Genomic DNA, 19,929 nt, shown 5'->3' with positions numbered 1-19,929 from the left:
TGGAGGTCAGTCACGGAAGCAAACTATTGGCGACTTCAAAACAAAATATTAGAGTGGGGCAGGCAAGGATGGGCATGTGTGAGGACAAGTAGCGAGGTGCAATGTGGGAGAGCCGGGTGGCACTGAAGGAGCAGGTAAGACAATGTCAAGTAGTTCAGGACAGGTGTTGTTGAAAGTGGAGGTGAAGGCAGTACAGGGACAAGAAGTACAATGCTTTGATGAAGGCATACCTAATACATGGTTGGGTTGTGAGCTACCATTAGATCAGCCTTTTATTTAAGAGCTCACCTGGTAGCCATACGTTACCAGGAACTATATGCAGGTGAGTGCACAGAATTCCATGTAGGTGAGAAGGCTGGTGGAGAAGGAAAATATGCCTTTGTTCCTCCTCTGACAGTCTGCTTAGTTTCCATGCTGGTTGCAAAGGAAGGAAAACTCAACCCTCAGCCCTGCCCCTCCTCCGTCAGCTTGTTTCATAGAAGGCCATTTTCTTTTTTACTAGCTTGCTAAGTGTACTGCATTTCCATGCTGACTGGGGGGGAGGGGGGTAGAGTGGGAAACACAGGCTACCAGCCTCTTGGCAGATGAGTAACTTTTGTGGGCTTATTTATAAGGCTGCATTAGATGATCTTACTTACATTATACAGCTGCGTGTCATTTTGCAGTGAATAGAACTGCAGATGACCCGGCTTGCCATTCAGAACCAACGCTTTAGTTCTTGGGTCAACCATCAAACCAGTTTTGACGTCACTGCCTAAAATAAAAAAGATGGTATGAGCTGGAACGTGATTTCGGTTGACACGATGGGAATTTAAAATCAAACAAAAAACGACGACAACGACATACCTCTGATTAATCCTTGAATTACTGCAGAGACTTTCAAGTTGCTGTGTATGATTACTATTTCTACATGTATTAAAAGAAGTTAACAAGGTTAAGAATGAAGGTTTCCAGAGCATTAACAAAAAACCTACTGTTTACAACTGGACAATTCAGAATCTGCACGACTCCATAAAACCCACTATCTATAGAAAGGCTGGTAGTCCTTTCTGAATATATATTTTTTTCAGTAGTGGCCCTAAACTCTAGAACCAGCTGCTTGTTGCAAGAGACTGGCCCTTTTAAGTATGCAGTTAAGATTTAAAAAACATAATAGTCACACACAGCCCTTGTTGGCCCTGTTTGTTTACCAATTTTATGGGCTCGCCAAGGTGAGTGTACTGTTGACCTCTGCCAAGCGTACTGTTGGCGTACTATGAGCGTACTGTTGACCTCTGCCAAGTACTCCAAATCTAGGAACTGCAGAGGTAGGTAGGTGGGGATTGTCCCAGCAGTTATGTGGCAATCCCACCCCCTCCCCAGCTTCAAAGTTAGGAGAAAGGCTGGGAGCGATTTGGCTGCTGTGTAGCCGAGGCAACTGCAAGCCCCTTGCCACCCTCTTCTGCACCAGTTTAGGAAAGGGTTTGGGCGGGACCTGGAGCACCTGAGATGCACAATGGCCAAACTGGGAAGCTCCCTGGCGCCCTTTCCTGCACAGAAGGGCGATGGCTGAAGGGAGGGTCTGGGTTCTGGCAACCGCATGTTGTGGCTCATCTACCAACCCAGGTCAGCCCCAAATTGTGGGCTTCTGGTCAGTGTCATCAATGGGCTTGTCTGTTAGCCACAGACTTTGAAGCGCATGCAGGAAATAATCAACAGAGCCAATGCCATTAGGTGACACACAGTCATAATGAACGGGTGTGGGAGGATAGCATTCTTAATTATGGGAGAGGCGTCTCTCCCAGGCCCCTGGCCTGATGAACGACACATTAAAAGAGAGGAACAAAGCACCACTTGCCACTAATGGTTTTGTGATGGACTAACATTCTCATAACTTCCAGAATCTCTGCAACATTCTAGCCTGGCTTATCCAAATGCACAGTACCAATCTTGGACACAGAACTGGGGTGGGGTGTAGGGCATGGGGCAGTCGACCATTGGCTCTGGGCCAACTGAGGCAGGAGGATTCACATGGATTAATTGGAGAGAGCCTGGAGATAGGAACTTTCAGTTTGAGATTATCTAGAGTATGAACTGAGAGGTGCCTATCACAAATCAAGGAAGGGGAAAAGGCGAATAAAAGGACTGGATGTTGAGCCAGGATTGCCCATGCGCTCAGAGAAATCTGGAGCTGCGCATACTTGGACAGGGGTACTTGACTGAATGGTTTATCATTGTTCTTACAAAACCCAAACAACCGTAGATCTTTAGTATTATAAAAAAAGGAGTTTCTTTCCCATTTGGGCTTACTGTTATCTGAATGCGAGGTACAAAGGAAAGTTCCGTCAGGCGAGACAGAGATATGCTGTATTGTGGATCCCAAACGAGGCAAGAATTCCTTCTTAGCGTCTGACCCATCTCGCCACTGGACCAGGACAGATTCAACCCCACCACTCAGAAGACTAGTCCCTGTCAATCCAAACAAAATGCATATGCCTCAGAAACATCACATATTTTTGCATGCTTCTCGGTGCAAATATCAAGTTACTAAACTGCTGTTATTTACTGCATTAACTACAGGGCTGCGTGTAATCTGCACGAAAAGAAAACAACCTCAACACTGTTGCCAAGGTAACCCCAATTCTGGGCAAGTGACATATGTTGTGAGATGTGTAAGTCATGCAAGTTGGTGTGATTTCTTATTTTGTGCAATTTATTCAGCTTTTGAAAGAAGTGCTTTCACAAAATGGCTGCCACAGTGAGACTGGCCAGTCACAAAACACTCATTTCCCAGAAGGCAAATGGGTGAGAGTAAAAGAAAAGTAACTTGCTCAAAAACAAGACAGAGGTGGGGCCCGAGTTTCGAAACACAAAAACACTCTTTTGAATCCAAATAAAGATGGCGCTGGAGGACTGCACTTTGCTTTGCAGCATGCCAGCGTCCCAGTTTTAAAGTGATAATCTAAAAAATGATAAATAAAAAAATTAGGAGGGGGCAGGGAGCCTGGTGGGCAACAAGAGAGGGTGTGCTGAAGACTCCAGCTTTACATATATTCCAGTCCTGTGGAGCACCATTATCTGCTGCCATATACATGAAGCTGGGTTCTGCTGCTAAAAAAGGACTAAAGCTGCAATGCTATAAAGACATATCTGTGAATAAGGTTCTGTGAATGCAACAGGGTTTACTTCTGAGTAGACCTAGCCCGTCACGGTATGCGCCTGAGCTTTCTGATGGTGTGGTATGCAACGACCCTATACAGGGCTTTCATGAACTTGACTATAAAGAATAGAAACGCATAGCAATAACAAGGTTTCAGATTTTTAGATTTGGTTAAACAAAGAAAGGGTTTAAAGCAAAAAATAGTTTTGGAGCAAATATGCTCTGCTTATGGAAGCAAAAAATGTTATGCTGCAACACAGCAAAATCCTACCTCTTGTCATGTCAAACTGTTTCCTGTTTCAAAAGAGAAGCCAGGAATAAAATAAACACTGTGGGGCCGCCTCAAGTTCTCACTGAGGTCAACAGGATTTTATCTCCACCGCTTCTGATGGAGACAAAGATTTTTTTTCTTGTTCTAGTTATATGGTGGCTCAGCTTCCCTCTCCTTTCGCTTAAGAATGCAGGCTGTTTACTTGCGGCCATCAACCAAAACAGTGACATAAAACAGGCTTCCATGTTCCATTATCTTGCTGTTATGCAACACACAGACAACTGTGATGGGGTGGGGGGGATTCTGCCGCTTTGGCCATGGACTGTCTCTAAACCCCCATGCCTTTGGTAGCTGCATCAAGGGGATCCATCTTTCATTTTGTAATGATATTTAGAATGTATACAGTAGATTTTAAATGTCAGAAGAACTTCACATACATTATCTGGAGAGATGGTCAGTAATACTATCCATAAATAAATTTTATGAACTGGGGGGAGTGGGGAGAGACTGAGAACAGCAGCTTGCCTAAGGCCCCCTAATGCGTTCATGGCTGAAGTGGGACTTGAAACGGCATTCTTCGCTCGGGCAACTTTACCTTCTACAGTGAAAGCAAGATCCATAACTTCATCGTGGTGCCAGTGCATTGTGGAGAATGTATATTCTCTCTTATGATTAAAATTTCTCCTATTGGAATAAAAGAAACATTCAGTTTAGGATCAACTTTCCAAGATTTTAAGGGAGCGACTGGTGCACAAATATAGGAATCACCTTGTTAAGGTGCTAAATGTTGTTAACTCTCAGGTTATAAACCTTTTTCTGTGAAGGCATGTACAGAATGGAAACGCATTTTTCTTCAAATCTAAGATATACAGACACTCAGATCCATTTAAGGGGATCTGTGCACATCAATTCGGTTTTACATGTCTACCACTTGCCAGATTGGGGACTTCAGGTGAGCACTCAAATACAAACTCAAATGCACAGCCCAGCTGATTAAAGATACACTCTATCGGCATAGCAGCACTTCAAATGGGATGCACAGTCCAATGTGTATTCAAATACACACCCTCATCCTCTCTCCCACAACTAGTTGCACATTACTACCTTCTTTTCACATGACTAGCACTGGATTAAGGCCAGAAAGCTCCACACGGGGTCTTTTGCTCTTAGCTGGGAGAAGGCAAGCCCTACTACTGAAGCCAAGCACAACTGCCCCTGATTCCTGGGAACAATATGGAAGCTGTTCTGATTTCTTCAGAACAGGCTTTTAGGGTAATAAATAGGCCTCACCACTTATACAAGTTCTCCTTCTTTCTACTCAAGTATGAGGATACAGAGCAAATAACAGCAACTATTAAAAGGTACAGGAGACCTGTCGTCCTTTGCATCTAGCTATCCGCTAAGTTGATGTATATCTCAACTATGGATGGGCAGATCAGACTATTTTCAACTGATGTCAGTTTTGAATGTGTTCACTCATAAGTTTCTTCCCGTTTCCGTATTAATCTGGATTTTAAAAAAAATCTGCATGAAAACTTGTACATATTTAATGGTAAAGTACAATTTTTATATGCATTTTGGTGCATTTTAAAGCCAAAAATGGCATTGAAAAATTCAGAGAAGTGCAGAATTGGAAGGAAAACCATGTCTTGATCTATACAATAGTTCAGGAGATGCAGATCAGGCCAGTTTGTGTGTAAATGCAGACTGAAAGAAATCCTAGAGCATTCGTAATCTCTACTACTGCTGCATAATCAAAGCCTTCCAAGACCAAGGCTTGGAAGGCACTAGAACCAAAGGGAATTTTTACCATAAGCTTCAATGGCGAGGAGAGGTTGATACTGTGCCCTTATATTGTGAATCTTTACAAAGTACAGCAAGGCAGCATATGCATGCTTATCAAACAACAGCCATCAATAACATTAACAAACATTTGCCTCACCACAGACGGATTTTGCCATCTTTATGTCCACTTGCTATGCAGTCTTCCTTTGGGTGACAGGCTACACAGGTAAAGCAGCTGGTTGCACTACTTTTGAATTTTGAACCTAAAGGAAAGCTTCAAAAACAGGAGTTACAGATTTAGTTAGTTCAGAGGTTAGGAAAAGCTATCCAGGAGATTTCTCCAGATACAGGTTGTGAGAGCAATCCCACCTCAACAGGACACAGCACAAGTAGCAATAACAAAATAGTTACTGAAATAATTTAAAAACAACCACCACCAATCAGGGCTGGCACTGCAAACCTGATAATTGATTAGCTGCTACAGTGGATCAATTACAGACTGAATAACAAATTAAACATGGACCCTCCCCACCCCACACACAACCAGCGGGGTTGACAAGAGGCAGGTCTTAGGACTCCGGAAGGCCTTGTCAACATGTAGGCCAAATAGATAACAGAGCCTTGGTGGATCAGATCCAAGGTCCATCTAGTTCTTGGATAGCCTCAGGCTCTAATTATTTGGAGTATTTTAATACTACACTTCATGATACATATCCCAGGGTGATTTCAAATGTAGTATTATGAGGAAGATAGCATCACGGATGCAATGAATATGAACTTGAGCACGCTTCGGGACAGAGCGCAGGACAGGAAGGCCTGGCGTGCTATGGTCCATGGGGTCACGAAGAGTCGGACACGACTGAACAACAACAATTATGAGGAAGAAAATCCACTCTATCCACTTTCTTTACACAATGCATACTTTTGTAAAGCTCTACCATGTCTCCCTGTCACTCACTTTTCCTCTAAACTAAATAGCCCCAAATGATGTAACAATTCCTCATAGGGCAAGTGCTTCAGTTCCCTGATAATTTTTGGCTACTTTTTTCTGCACCTTTTCCAGCTCTACAAACCCCTTTTTGCAGTGACCAGAAGTGTATGATGACCAGTTGCATATTTTTGTAAGATGATCATTTTACATTTGAGTGCTTTAAGAATGTCCAGATAGTTGCTGCCTAGACTTGGTCATTTATTAACTTTTAATTTGCTGATAAGCTCTAGTACTTCATTGCTTGTCATCACTGTTTGACTTAATTCTTCAGACTCCCTCCTGAGAAAGTTGGCTCAGGTATGGGTATGTGTCTTACATTTTTAGCAGTGAGGACTGACAAAAAACCATTTAGCTTGCTTGGAGGTGGATGGGATCCCACGGCAGAGCTACTGCCAAACCTAGAGCCCTGCTAGTTCAGTTTGGCCAGGACAGAAAGGGGTGGGGGCACAGGCAGCAACTTTTCCTTACTCCATTTTTCTTTTCTTCCTTTCCCTCCCACTGTGGTCAATGGGTGGGAATTAACTATGCCAGCTGTAGGGCTGATGCAGTTAAGGGCCTTTTGGAGAGGCACATCTGTGGGGCATAAGGGAACGTACATTCCTTTTCATCGAAAGCTTCCTCTGACATACCCCTGACACACCTTGTTTTTGGGGCCACTGCCTTCAGAGCGCTGTGGACAGAACAGCAAAGGCAGCAGAACTTTTCACCATCACCACCACTAGACCTCTGACAGTGGAGAGGGGGGTCCAGAGCATACAGCAAGCGCTCAGCTAAACCTCAGTGCCCCAGAATGTAAAGTATTCACCCTAAAGGGGGAGCGTGTGTAACAGGTGGCTAAAGAGGAGGTGGTGGCAGAGGTTCCCATCCGAATCTGAGCGTGTGGCTGGACTGGACCTTGACTAAAAGGGCCAACCAATCCTCTGCTTCTCAACAGTGCAAAGATGATGGGTGTGGGCCTCCTTCCAAGTGGGCTAGTACTAGCAGCTGTCACAGAAATGTTTTATTTGCAGAGGCTTTTTTGATTGAGTCATACCTGCCTCTAGGGCCAGACCACCTATCTTCGCTCTGCACTACCTTTGTTACAACATCAACAATTCCCTTTCCCTCTTTATTCTTCATGTTCACTCTGACAAAGTGTAGAATGTTCCTCCAGGCCTCACCTAAGCACTATAGTATTTAGGATGCTATTGTTAGTTTAGGTAGGTAGGTATATGGAGGTTATATGGTGAAGCAGTAGCTAGGCCACATTGTACCAAGCACTAATCCAATTCCTTTGAAGTCTTGGTTCATACCACCCCTGAACAGTTAGCTCGGATAAGACTTAGACAATTTGAGTGCATAATAAAGATGACTAATAGTTTATTTTCTAGAAAATTCCCAAAGAGGTTTAGACAAGCACTAAAGATGGAAGAAACTAGATGTCTCAGAAGTAAGGCATAGGGCTGAAAGCAGAACAAAGTCCTTTGCTAGCCTGTTCTGCCCTTATAGCTGTGAACAGGAAAAGCTTATAAACTAGCAATTAAGAACTTTAAAGTGCTATTCACAGGATATGGCAAGACAGCACTGCTCCTGAAACATTCCGTCCAGCTATACAGCTGAAGCAACAGAACGAAAGTATTAATGTTACCAGGGCTGCCAACCTGTCGTTAAGGAACAGCAAATTCCGGGCCATATCAAAACCAACACAGATGTAATGTAGCTTTATGCTTTACAAAAGCAGTCAGTTCGTGTGCTCTGTCCTCACCTGTAAATCTTTTTTTTCTTGAAAAAACAAACAAGGAGGTGAAGCTCCCAGACGGATACCACATATTCACCCTGTTATAAGCAAAGCATAGTTTGAGACTGAGCATTTGCTGGGGTCCAAATGGCTTTTATTATTTAAAAAAATCAGAACAGATGGATGACATGACAACAGATGAATGACTGCTGCACAAATTATCCAGTCACAAATCCAGCTATTTGAGAAAAGAAGAGAAATGTTATCTAGAGCTGTTTCAAAGAAATGATGACTAATGCAGATACTCTAATTGAGGTAGCGGGGGAAGGAGAAGACAGCATACTTGCTGACTGAGAAACACAAAACCAAAGCCCCCTTGGCTCCACAGAACCAGTCATGTGGTTTTTGGTAACCCACAACAGTGTGCCCAAAGGAGCTTTGGACTTGTGTTTTTCAAACAGTGGCTATGCCTCACTCCACCCAGCTGCCTTCTGCTAAGCTACTTTAGGAATGGAGGAATTTCAAAACAGCTTGAAAATCAGACCCCTATGCCACATCAAAGTAAAAAAAAATCTGCTGAACCCACAAACATATTGCTCTTTGGAGCCCACTTTCTGGGAGAATTATATGGATTTTATGCCAAGACTCTCAGACGAGATTCAAACATGCCCTCAAACAGGCACGGATGAAATAAAATGAAGAGTTTTTTGCTCCTCTATGAACAGAAGGGCTCCTTCCATTCACAGAGGGAACTGGGATTCTCAGGAGGATTCCAACTGGAATAAGGAGGGTGGAAGGCAATTTCCCCATTCCCCTTGCAGCCCCCAGCACCACCTCCCATGCTGTTCCAGAGTCATCCCTTCCCCGCCCTGCCACCCAAAGCGGCTTGTCAGGGGGCACAGGGCAGACAGGAGGAACTAACAAAAATCAGCTCCTTGCTCTTTCACCACCCTGGAGCAAAGCCAGGGAAAATATCAATAGAATTATTAAGCATATTTTATGAGTGTCATTACACTTGAGCCTTGTAGTTGTTTTGTCAGGCAATCTTTAAGAATGTGCTGAATTTGCCTATAATTTATAAGCAGCTGCACGACTATATATGGCGTAATACCAAGAAAATGAACTTGCTACTTCAAATACTTGCAAGCTGAAGTTTATGGAACATAGCAGCTATGGTAAAACGAATTAAGTTCAGAGAAATAAGGTCAAAATGTAACATACAGAATCTTAAAAACACACACACACAATTACTTGATTATCACATATTTATAGCAGGAACCTATTAAATTATGATTTGAGAAAATATTAAGATTTATTCCAGTGTATGAATGATGAAATATGCTTTTTAGAGTTTTCCATAAACAGAAGAATGGGTATCAGTTTAATAGTTTGAAATATCTTTTATAACTGGAGTTGTTCGTTAGGGCCACTACTCAGTGGGACTTTTTGATCTACTAATAGCAAATTGAGCGCTTTCTATCTTTCATCAGAACCTTGGCAACAAATCCTGCCCAGAATCCATTGTAGGCTAAACCTGAGGCCTCTCTGAAACAACAGTCCTTCATTTCTCAAACCTTAGAAAATAATAATACCATGGAGACATCCAAGATGATATAAATAAAGGCAAAATAAATTAGGTAATCTGCAGATTTTTGACTAAACATACAGAATATAGTTAAGGCAGAAAAATCTCTGTTGTAATGGACTGAAGGATTCTGTGGTAGTGATGAAGCTGCCTCTGACAGTGACTGGATGAGCTGCCCTTATGCCACAAAAAAGCAGGGCACACAGAAGGGTCTCTGAGACATGATTGGCTGAGCTTCTGAAAGGGGGCAGTCTAGGAAAGGGGGCTTGGAAAGGAGAAGACTATGGCCTGAGAACGGGCAGAACGAGGGCTGCATTTGCCAGGAAGTGAAAAAGCAAGAGAAGCTGATTTGAAGTAACCAGCCAAACGTTTGCATGCAGGCCTCTAGTATTATATAATACATAAAAATACAGAAGCTATGCATACTTCTCTTCCAAAGGCAGTACATTTGGGAGACTGGCTTACACCATCCAGAATCAATTCCAGCTCCTTGGCTTCTACTTCCTGATCCGGTATTTTTGGAAGTTTCACCGAAACCAGCTGAAATATACCTTGTGAAACAGAAGACTTAATTAGTAACATGACTGACACACGTACGGACACAAACTCTCTTTATGGCCTGGATAAGTTGAAGTAAAACTTCTGCTCCCCACCTTCCCAAAGCTGCTCTGGAGGGTTGGGAGATTAAAGATGGCTTCAATATCCTGGCTTGTTTGGAAGCCATTAATGATTTGGACGTAACAGGAAGCTATGATTAATTGCAGCTTCCTGGCTTGTTTCTCTGTTCACATGAAGGAAGGAGCAAAGCAGCTGAGTGCAGCTGCATAAAGTTTGTTCATATTTTGCCTTATTAAGTCAAGCTTTTATCATCTGAATGTGGCCAATGTACATATGTTTCACTTTAACCACGGCTGAAACACTAAAATCAGGAGTGTTAATTGTGTTGTAAATATTCATTTATACAAGTTTTCTTAAATTGTGATGCCTTGATCCTCTACAACAGAGCAGCTTACACTGACATACCTAAAACAACATTTCTGTGCTAGGCAGTAGAATAGAATGTATTTGCAATCTCATTGTAGGAGGAAAAACTGCAATTATTAATTACATTTCTATATCACCCAATAGCCAAAGCTCTCAGTTCAAGCAATTAAAACCATAATACACAACATGAGAAAATACAGTATAAAATAAAAATAAAAACCAAAATAAAATGTAGCAGCAGTGCGAAGATTTAAAGTACAGTAACAATTTAGAACAGCAGAAACTGAAAGACTAAAACGCCTAAAAAGAAGTAGCTGGCACAGTTCTCTCTGTGCTGGCTCTGAGGGGATGGGGAGAGTGCTTTCCTGGCTCTTACCTTGGAACCAGGAAACCGAACAATCCTAGATGTTGTCTGGGGGGCATAAGATTGCTCTCCCTGAAACCCATTTCTACTACTACTACGCTATCTCATATCCCAGATCAGGAAAAACACAAGGAATCTTGTGGCACCTTAAACACAATTATAGTATAAGCTTATGTTATAATAAATGTGTTAGTTTTCAAGGTGGCACAAGACTCTTTGTTGCTTTTGCTGCAATTTTTATTTATTTATTTTATTTATATCCCACCTTTTTTTGTCCAAGGAGCTCAAGGTGGCGTACATAATCCTCCTCGTCTCCATTTTATCCTCACAACAACCCTGTGAGGTAGGTTGGGCTGAGAGCCTGTGACTGGCCCAAAGTCACCCAGTGAGCCTGAATGGCTGAGCGGGAACTAGAATCTAGATATCCCAGCTCCCAGTCCAACATTCTAGCTGCTACACCACACCAGCTCTCCAGATTAAATGCCCATCCTTCTGGAAACCACAGCAGGAAGTTATGAAAGTTTCTGGGAATTTGATAGAAGGATGGGGTATAAATCCCTAAAATAACTATATAACCAGTCCCTGGGAGTTAACAAAGCTATGGCTTCCCCCTCCCCACTTTTAAAAGTCCAAGACATTTAACAGCACGTGTAATGAAAGGGAAAATTATTCCTTTATTTTGCCTTTCCATTCTACAATAGAAGCCTCAAAGAGAGTTACTAGAAAAACAACAAGCACTATAAAACAAAAGAACATAGTTTATGCTGTACCTGATCTTTCATCATTATCCTTTGGAATAATAAGAAATACTGAACTTTCAAAGCTTGCAAGTGCATATAATGCAAAGACTTTGAACCCAACGACAAATGTCTAGAAGAGAAAAAACACATCAAAGCAATATATTAAAGTTCAACTTAAAACTAAGCTGAAAACTGATGCTGATGATAGAAAAGTTTTGGTTTAGGCAATCAACTTAATTAGCACTTGGGAAATTGGTTTTATCAGTCACACTTATTGAAAAAAATAGTGTATGTAGCTAAACTCAGCTGTGAATCACTAACATAGAACACTGCTCATCCTAAGCCTGAAGCAACATCTGATATAAAGGTGGGAAGAGAAAGTGAGACCCTGCTCACTTTGTTCTTTGAAGGGTTTGGTTAAAACATGGCAGTTCAAAAAGGTGATTTGCTCAACGTTTTCCTAGTCTGTTATTTTAATACAGTTTCCTTCATGGCTATTTTAATATGTTGATAATTTCATGGTTTCCTGTTATATAGTTGTTTTATAACACAAGGTATGGTGTAAGTCTTTTACATAAAATAAATAAGACTTTGCAACTAGACAGTCTTTAGAGATGAGACAGAACTGACCCCCCAATAGCCCATATGCTGAAAAGGATTCGTTCACTGACTGTACCTTTATAACACTGTCAGATTGCAATTCTATATACACTTCCCAGGGATGAGGTCCACTGAGTACACATACATAGGACTGTATCCAATGTCAGTCTAACTTAAGTCCCATTCATTTTACTGGGTCTACATTAAGTAGGACTAACACTGGATACAACCCATTGGATTGCACTGCACATGCAGTAAATGACTTGCATCAGCCAGGATGCAGCTTGCATGGCAGTGACAGAACACATCCAGGTTTGCACACAAAAAACATAATCACAAGGCACGGAGACTGATTGTAACAAACTGTGGCAAATTCTGAAAGTGATGGGAGTACCAGACCACCTTACCTGTCTCCTGAGAAACCTGTACGAGGGTCAAGAAGCAACAGTAAGAACCAGACATGGAACAACCGATTGGTTCAAAATTGGGAAAGGAGTACGACAAGGCTGCATATTGTCACCCTGCTTATTTAACTTATATGCAGAGTACATCATGAGAAATGCCGGGTTGGATGAATCAGAGGTCGGAATTAAGATTGCTGGGAGAATTATCAACAACCTCCGATATGCAGACGATACCACCCTAATGGCAGAAAGCGAAGAGGATCTAAAGAGCCTCTTGTTGAGGGTGAAAGAGGAGAGTGCAAAAGCTGGTTTGAAACTCAACATTAAAAAAACAAAGATCATGGCATCTGGCCCCATCACTTCCTGGCATACAGAAGGGGAAGAAATGGAAGCAGTGACAGATTTTACTTTCTTGGGCTCCAAGATCACCGCAGACGGTGACTGTAGCATGAAATTAAAAGACGCTTGCTCCTGGGGAGGAAAGCTATGGCCAACCTAGACAGCATAGTAAGAAGCAGAGACATCACCTTGCCGACAAAGGTCCGTCTAATCAAAGCTATGGTTTTCCCAGTAGTTATGTATGGCTGTGAGAGCTGGACTATAAGGAAGGCTGAGCGCCGAAGAATTGATGCTTTCGAACTGTGGTGCTGGAGAAGACTCTTACGAGTGCCCTGGACTGCAAGGAGGTCAAATCAGTCCATCCTAAAGGAAATCAACCCTGACTGCTCATTGGAAGGACAGATAATGAAGCTGAAGCTCCAATATTTTGGCCACCTAATGCGAAGAGAAAACTCCCTGGAAAAGACCCTGATGCTGGGAAAGACTGAAGGCAAAAGGAGAAGGGGACGGCAGAGGATGAGATGGCTAGATAGCATCACGGATGCAATGAATATGAACTTGAGCACGCTCCGGGAGAGAGCGCAGGACAGGAAGGCCTGGCGTGCTATGGTCCATGGGGTCACGAAGAGTCGGACACGACTGAACGACTGAACAACAACAACAACAAATACTATTCAACTCATCTACTGAGAAAAATGAAGTTTATGAACTGCTGCAAAAAAAGAAAATAAAAGTTCAACAAACCTTGATGAGAATTCCATCCATAAAATCCCAGAGCTTAATGGTGCCATCTAGAGACCACGAATAGAGCTGATAAGAAAAAAAATATTAAAGAAACCCATAACCATCTATTTTGGTGTATATGGAGAGCATTTAGATTCCCAGTATTGCTGATTATTCCTGTGACATGATAAAAAGAGTCACAAAATGTGGCTGTTCTCGTTATTAAAATAGCATATACCATGTTCTCTGCCAAAAATAAGGCACACAAGTAGCATGTACAAACGAGTAAAAACAATGACAATAAAAACATCCCAGAAGTACTACAACAGTCAAAGTCAGCCAGCATAACAGAGCCAAAAAGATTTCAGCTTAAATCCAACAAGTAGATACTAGCTCCAACCGTCCTTAACCAGGAAGAAATGCTTTCTGGGAGAAATACGTTTTAGCTAAGCACCAAAATAGCAGAAGATGCAGACAGCCTCAGCACATCACAGAGTATTCTACTAGGTGGGCACCACATGAAGAAGGTGCAGCTCTGAGTCCTTATTGTTCTCATTCCCATAAGGGATGAGATACAGAACAGCACTTCCCCTACAGATCTGAAGGGAAAAGGAGGGGGAGACAAAATATTCTCTCAGGCAGGGGTGGGGAACCCGTGGCCCTCTAAATGTTCCTGGACTTCAGCTCCCATCAGCCCCAACCAGCATAGTAAATTACCAGGGATGATGGGAGATATAATCCATCATCACCTGGAAGGCCACAGTCTCCCCAGCCCTGGTCTAAGGCATACAGGGCTCAGACCACGCAGGGTTTTAAAGGTCTTCATCAGCTGGGCCAGAAACTAATACGAAGTCAGCGCTGCTAATCCATCATAAGAGTAATATGCTTCATTTGTGCTATGATCACACATTTGATCTAGAAGTAAACACAGCCCTTTTGGACAGCTACTTAGTAGCCATGCACTGTGTAAGAGAAAAACCACTCATAGCCCTTTATAGGTTTTAGGACAGAAATTGTCTTAACCTGTTGAAGACAGTTAATCTTATTTCCAGCATGCTCAAATGTTAAACAATTTCTCTTTTATCATAACTGTCCCCTGTGATTCCAGACTAAATTCCAGATTTTCTTGATTTAGAAAATGTCATGCAAGAATTGGACACGTACTGAGGTGGAATTACTTTAATGGGTCTGTGACCGCATAATAAAATTAACTGAACAGATAGAACTACCATTATCAAGATTGTAATAACCTGCAGATGGTTTTGGGGATTCAACTGGATTCCTGTCACTAAGTTGCTGTGACCCTGTAGGACATGTATACATTCTTCTGTAGCTGTACTGTAGACTTTTACATAGTCACCTGAAGCACACAAGAGGTACCTATAAAACAACAACATTAAAAAGAAGTGAATTAAGAGGCATTCATAGAATTCTATAGACACAACAGATGTTGACTACAATAATCCCAGAAGTTTATTATACAAACTTTAGTCCTTATGCATCCAACACTGAAGGACTAAAATAAAAACAAAAGTGCAAGAAAGCCAGCTGTTTTCCCAGTACAATGCATAATTTCATTTAAATATTGTTACATCCAAGGTGCCTCAGATGTCTCATATGCAAGCAGAAACATGATAAATAATTGTTTGTAAACAAATAAAAATATTGATCTTGATGTTTATTCTATTAAAATGACTGTAATAAGCCAAACCACTTATTTTTATACAGACCCAACAGAAATAATATTTAAGAACAACTAAAACGAAAGAAGCAACAGAAGACATGCACCCTGCTTCAAAGAGTTTACTATTCAAAATTTTGATGGGCGGGGATGACATATGTTGGAAAAAAAGGAGACAAAAAATAACAAGGATGAATTGCATTGCATTTGTTAATATATGGTTCTGGGCACACTACTATACATGTTTAGACAGAAAAAAGTCCAACAACTTCCAGCATTCCCCAGCAAGCCAGTTGTAGGACTTTTTTCTGTCTAAACATGCATAGCATTGCACCCTTCAACGCATTCATCTCACTGAACACAAACAGTCTTTTCTATCATTCCACAGAAGACAAAGGCGGTAATAACAGCAGCACAGTTTAAGCACCAGAAGCACAGTTTAAGCACAGTCTAAGCACTCTTTTGCCTCTGATAGTTTGTACTACAGGAGATGCTTGTTTTGTCAGAACTTTACATACTATAGATCTTACTTGTTGCTGCTTGTTGTTAGAAAAACCTTAATTACTGGGGTAGCCAGATACAGAGGAGGGCAGGGCTCCTGTACTTTCACCCTATAAATTACTGACATCACCCCCCACCCACAGAAAACAGCATCATATAATAGAACATACCTTCTCTTCCTACCTAGCCATTAAATCATAATGAGCCACGAGATCGAGGGCAGAAACCTGTATCTAAGGCGGCAATCCTACATCCATACAGGATTGCACCCTAAGCACCCCACGCTATGCGATACCAAAGACGCGGGTGTAACGACTTCACACGTGTGCGTGCACATTCAGAAGCCTGCCTGTTTGCAGCCGCAGCTTCCTCAGGGGACGGAGCGTTGCGCTGCAGAGCCGCGGCCACCAAACACCCTCTCCCCCGGGGCCGCCACTCACTTCGAATCGGCTGAAAAGGCCGCGCGGCTCCCGCTCAGCCAGCTGCCACCGCAGCGAACCACGCGGAGCTGCTCGCGCGCCACCATCTTCCCCTCGCCGGCCGACCTCCGACCTCCGACCTCCGCCCCCACCCTTCGAGAGAGAAAGACCGGCGCGCAGCTACCGCTCTAGCAAAGCACTTCCTGGAACTCCATAGCGCTCCGTCCTCATTTCCAGAATTAAACAACGTCGCGACCACTTCCGCTGCCTTTTTCTTGGGCTGAACAAGACTCAAAGGGTTAAATCTACATTTCCGGTTTCCGATTGAACGTACCGAGCTGAGGCCGAGACAAACAGGACCTGGTTACCATAGACATTGAGAGGGAGCGCAGAGTGTCTTTCCACTATGCTCCTGCCCTACGGATAGGGGCTTTCAAATAGAAACCGGAAGAGAGGGGTGTGTGTAACTCTCTTTTTTTAAATTTCTACGTGGCTGAAGTCAGCCGTAAGGTTTAGCAGTTAGCGCTTGACTAGCAAGATCTGGGTATAGAGATAAAAACAGAGTCACACAACCTCGTCAACTTTATTTGGTAATATTTGTGTAAAGTTGAGCTCGCCCCCCCTCCAATGCAAAATAGGTAGGCTTTCAACTATAGAGATGCCAAGGGATAGAGCGACGCGACTCTGCCCATACAGAGAATCCCGACAAATCACGCTGTTGCGGCCAACAGCGCATGCGTTACATTTCCTTTTTAAGGAGAGGCAGCAGCCGTCGCTGGGCATCGCGTCTTAGATTGCTGGGGTGGTGGTGTGCGTGCTGCGTTTTTGATGAAAGGCTAAGGGGTGGTAGTTAGTTGGCGCTAGTGATTTTAGAGTTGAGGATTTAAGGTACTTAACTTCTATTGAAGCATAAAGTGGGGGAATGGGCACCTTTTTGTGCTTAATTTCCCCCCCCCCCGCAATATTTCATTAAAAAAAAGGGATAGTCCTGTGTACTGGACACTCACTATTTCTTCAAATATTTTCATGGGTTTTCTTACATAGCAGATAGAATACATAGTCACTCATTGTGAACAAATGACATAATCAAATCACTGGGTATGCTGCATGCATAAAATAAATAACATTTTCCAATTAGGGGATCTGAGGTGCATGCTAAAGCTTGATAGCCCATTTCAGCTGTAAACCATATTAGGCTCTTCCATTCCTATACATCTGTATGGCATGACCCCTGCTCGTGGCACCATGTTAACCTTATCTGCAAAATTTATGAAAACTTACCAATTTTCATTAAAACAGCCCTTATATCTCCATCTAGCCTGTCTGACCTGACAGTTTCTCCATCAAGACCAAAGTTTATTTCTCCATGTTGAAAGAGGGCTTGTCATATTTGTGCTTGGGAGCTGGTGGTGCATTCTGTTGTGCTCGTGTGCATCTTTGTCCACGCATGCGAGGTACCATGAGGAGAGTTTACGGTGGGCACAGATACGACCAACCAATTGAGATGAGCGGCAACAACGCAGCAGAGAAAGAGAGGAGAGGAGTGGGGGAAAGGAAGAAGATGGTGAGGTCTGCCGAGTGGGCCTCGCTCTGTGAGAAGTTCTGGAGTGCTATCCAGCTTTCCTATGTGGAGTCCAAGAAGGACCCAGAGACCAAGCCATACTGCTCCAAGTATGGGGCGCGGGAGCTACTCGAGGGCATCAAGCAGCTGCTGGGCTCTGAGGAGGTGGGAGAGACCGGAGGCGCCCCAGACGCTGACAACAATGGAGCCAGCGACGACGATGGGAGGGAGCGGCTGCGTGCCGTGCGGTTGGCAGTATGAGCTGGGGGTGAACTGCACCAACACCCAGGAGTGCTCCGCCGACGAGGAGCACCTGGTGAAGTGCGTGCAGCTGCTGGAGCAGCACTGTCATCTCCCTCTACATACAGGCCCAGAATAATATGGGTATTCTGTGGTCAGAAGGAAATGACATTAAAACAGCACAGACTGGAATCTGCAGAGGCGTTGTATAATCAGTACATGAAAGAGAATGGGAATCCTCCATTTGATTCCAGCGAACACTTTATGACTGAGAAAGAGAAACTCTCTGACCAAGAGAGAGCAGAAAGATTTGAGAAGGCCTATACTCATACTCTATGTTATTTGGCCTAAGTCTACCAACTTGTGGAAATGATTGAGAAGACTGTGCAGTATTGCCATACCACCCTCAAACGGCAGCTTGAAGATAGTGGCTACTATCCAGTAGAGTGGGCTCTCAATGCAGCTACTTTGTCTCACAAAGCAATGTTTTATGGAGTCCAGGCATTGTTTAGCAAGTGTCATCTCTGGCCAAGCTGGACAGGTGCCATCTGCAGAGGACAATGAAACGGAACAAGATTGACAAAATCTTCGACAGAGGAAAGCTGAAATTGCCAGATGTTGGATTAAGTACTGCTTGAACTTGTTGCAGGGAGCCCGGAAGTTGCTTGAGGACAACATTGGTGAGCTGGATCTGGACAGGCAGTCAGAGCTTAAAGCCCAGCAGAAAAAAGAGGAGGACAAGAAGGAGACGGGCAGGAAGAAGGCTGTTCTCCTTGGAACTAGTGATCTGTGTGACTCTATTTTGGCCATGGAAGAAAACGTGAGCTGCGTGTTCCCATTAGACTTCGAAGAAGCCAGGGAAGTCTTCTTGGTGGGTCAGAATTATGTCAATGAAGCTAAAGAGTTCTTTCAGGTAGATGGGTATGTCACTGACCACATTGAAATTGTTCAGGACCATAGTGCCTTGTTCAAGGTACTGGCTTTCTCTGAAGAAGATTATGAGAGGCGTTGCAAGATGCACAAGCGTAGGATTGATATGCTGGAGCCAATAAATGCAGGCTTAAGCCCTTAGTATTATCTGCTCCTCAGTAGACAGTTTCAGTTTGAACTAGCCGATACCTACTATGAGATGATGGATTTAAAGGTGACCATTGGAATTAGACTAGAGGAGCTTGACTTCCACACAATAAAGAAAATACATTCTCTTGCTCAGCTGGCAATAAAATTCTGTGAACTCTTTTTGGATTCACTGAGGAACCCTGATAAGGTTTTCCCTGAGACCCTGGAGGAGGATGTCCTTCGCCCTGCAGTGGTGGCCAAATGTCATATTGCATGCCTTTATGGCAAGTTTATTACTTCAGGTGGCAAGAAACAGTTGGAGAACATGCAGACGTCATTGGAATATTACTCATTTCTGGTGGACTACTGTGAGAAGCATGCGGAGGCTGTCCAGGCCATTGAAACTGAGTTAGTGCTCAGTAAAGAAATGGTTGGTCTTCTTCCAACGAGAATGGAAAGGCTAAGAGCAAAGCTTTCTACTTTCACCTAAGCTTTTTCCTTCCTTGGAAATGTGCAGTATTAAGATGATCTCTGTCCAAAGAGATGGTTTCCCTTATGGCAGTTGCCGTGTAATAACCCAGCATTATCTTCTGTTGTGAGCTCCCACTGTGACAGGCAGCAGCATAGACCCCGTATCAAATGGAAAACTGTCAAATGTAGTAGTTCTCCCACAATTCAATATTAAATATACAACACGTGGCCAAATGCTGCTCTGTATTGCTTGCTCCGTACTGACATGTAAACCTTCCTGCCTTATTTTTCTCCATCCACTATGTGGTCCAGTTTCTGACTAGTGCTGTTTTCCAACTGTTTCCTGCAGTGGGTA

General features: G+C 43.1%; 1 protein-coding gene and 1 pseudogene across 1 annotated transcript in view; one reads left to right on the top strand and one right to left on the bottom strand.

The window, feature by feature from the left end:
- Positions 1–16,366, bottom strand: part of WDR75 (WD repeat domain 75) — a 33,294-nt gene extending 16,928 nt beyond the window's left edge. The window contains exons 1-11 of the mRNA XM_084815762.1: positions 16,265–16,366; positions 14,893–15,022; positions 13,664–13,729; positions 11,607–11,706; positions 9,915–10,039; positions 7,931–8,001; positions 5,353–5,469; positions 4,006–4,094; positions 2,290–2,448; positions 847–906; positions 639–754 (exon numbers count right to left, since the gene is read on the bottom strand). Of these exons, the coding sequence (XP_084671888.1) occupies positions 639–754; positions 847–906; positions 2,290–2,448; positions 4,006–4,094; positions 5,353–5,469; positions 7,931–8,001; positions 9,915–10,039; positions 11,607–11,706; positions 13,664–13,729; positions 14,893–15,022; positions 16,265–16,350 (1,119 nt within the window). The 5' untranslated portion in view covers positions 16,351–16,366. The remainder of the gene's footprint in view (positions 1–638; positions 755–846; positions 907–2,289; positions 2,449–4,005; positions 4,095–5,352; positions 5,470–7,930; positions 8,002–9,914; positions 10,040–11,606; positions 11,707–13,663; positions 13,730–14,892; positions 15,023–16,264) is intronic.
- Positions 16,367–17,551: 1,185 nt separating this feature from the next.
- Positions 17,552–19,593, top strand: LOC146358609 (KIF-binding protein pseudogene; annotated as a pseudogene).
- The last annotated feature ends 336 nt before the right edge of the window (positions 19,594–19,929 follow it).

This window comes from Heloderma suspectum, chromosome 1 (assembly GCF_057233095.1).
Source record: "Heloderma suspectum isolate Gila_16-S chromosome 1, 16-S_ref, whole genome shotgun sequence".
Classification (NCBI taxonomy): Eukaryota; Metazoa; Chordata; class Lepidosauria; order Squamata; family Helodermatidae; genus Heloderma; species Heloderma suspectum.
The sequence above is the reverse complement of the archived record's forward strand: the minus strand, read 5'-3'. Positions and strand labels throughout refer to the sequence as shown.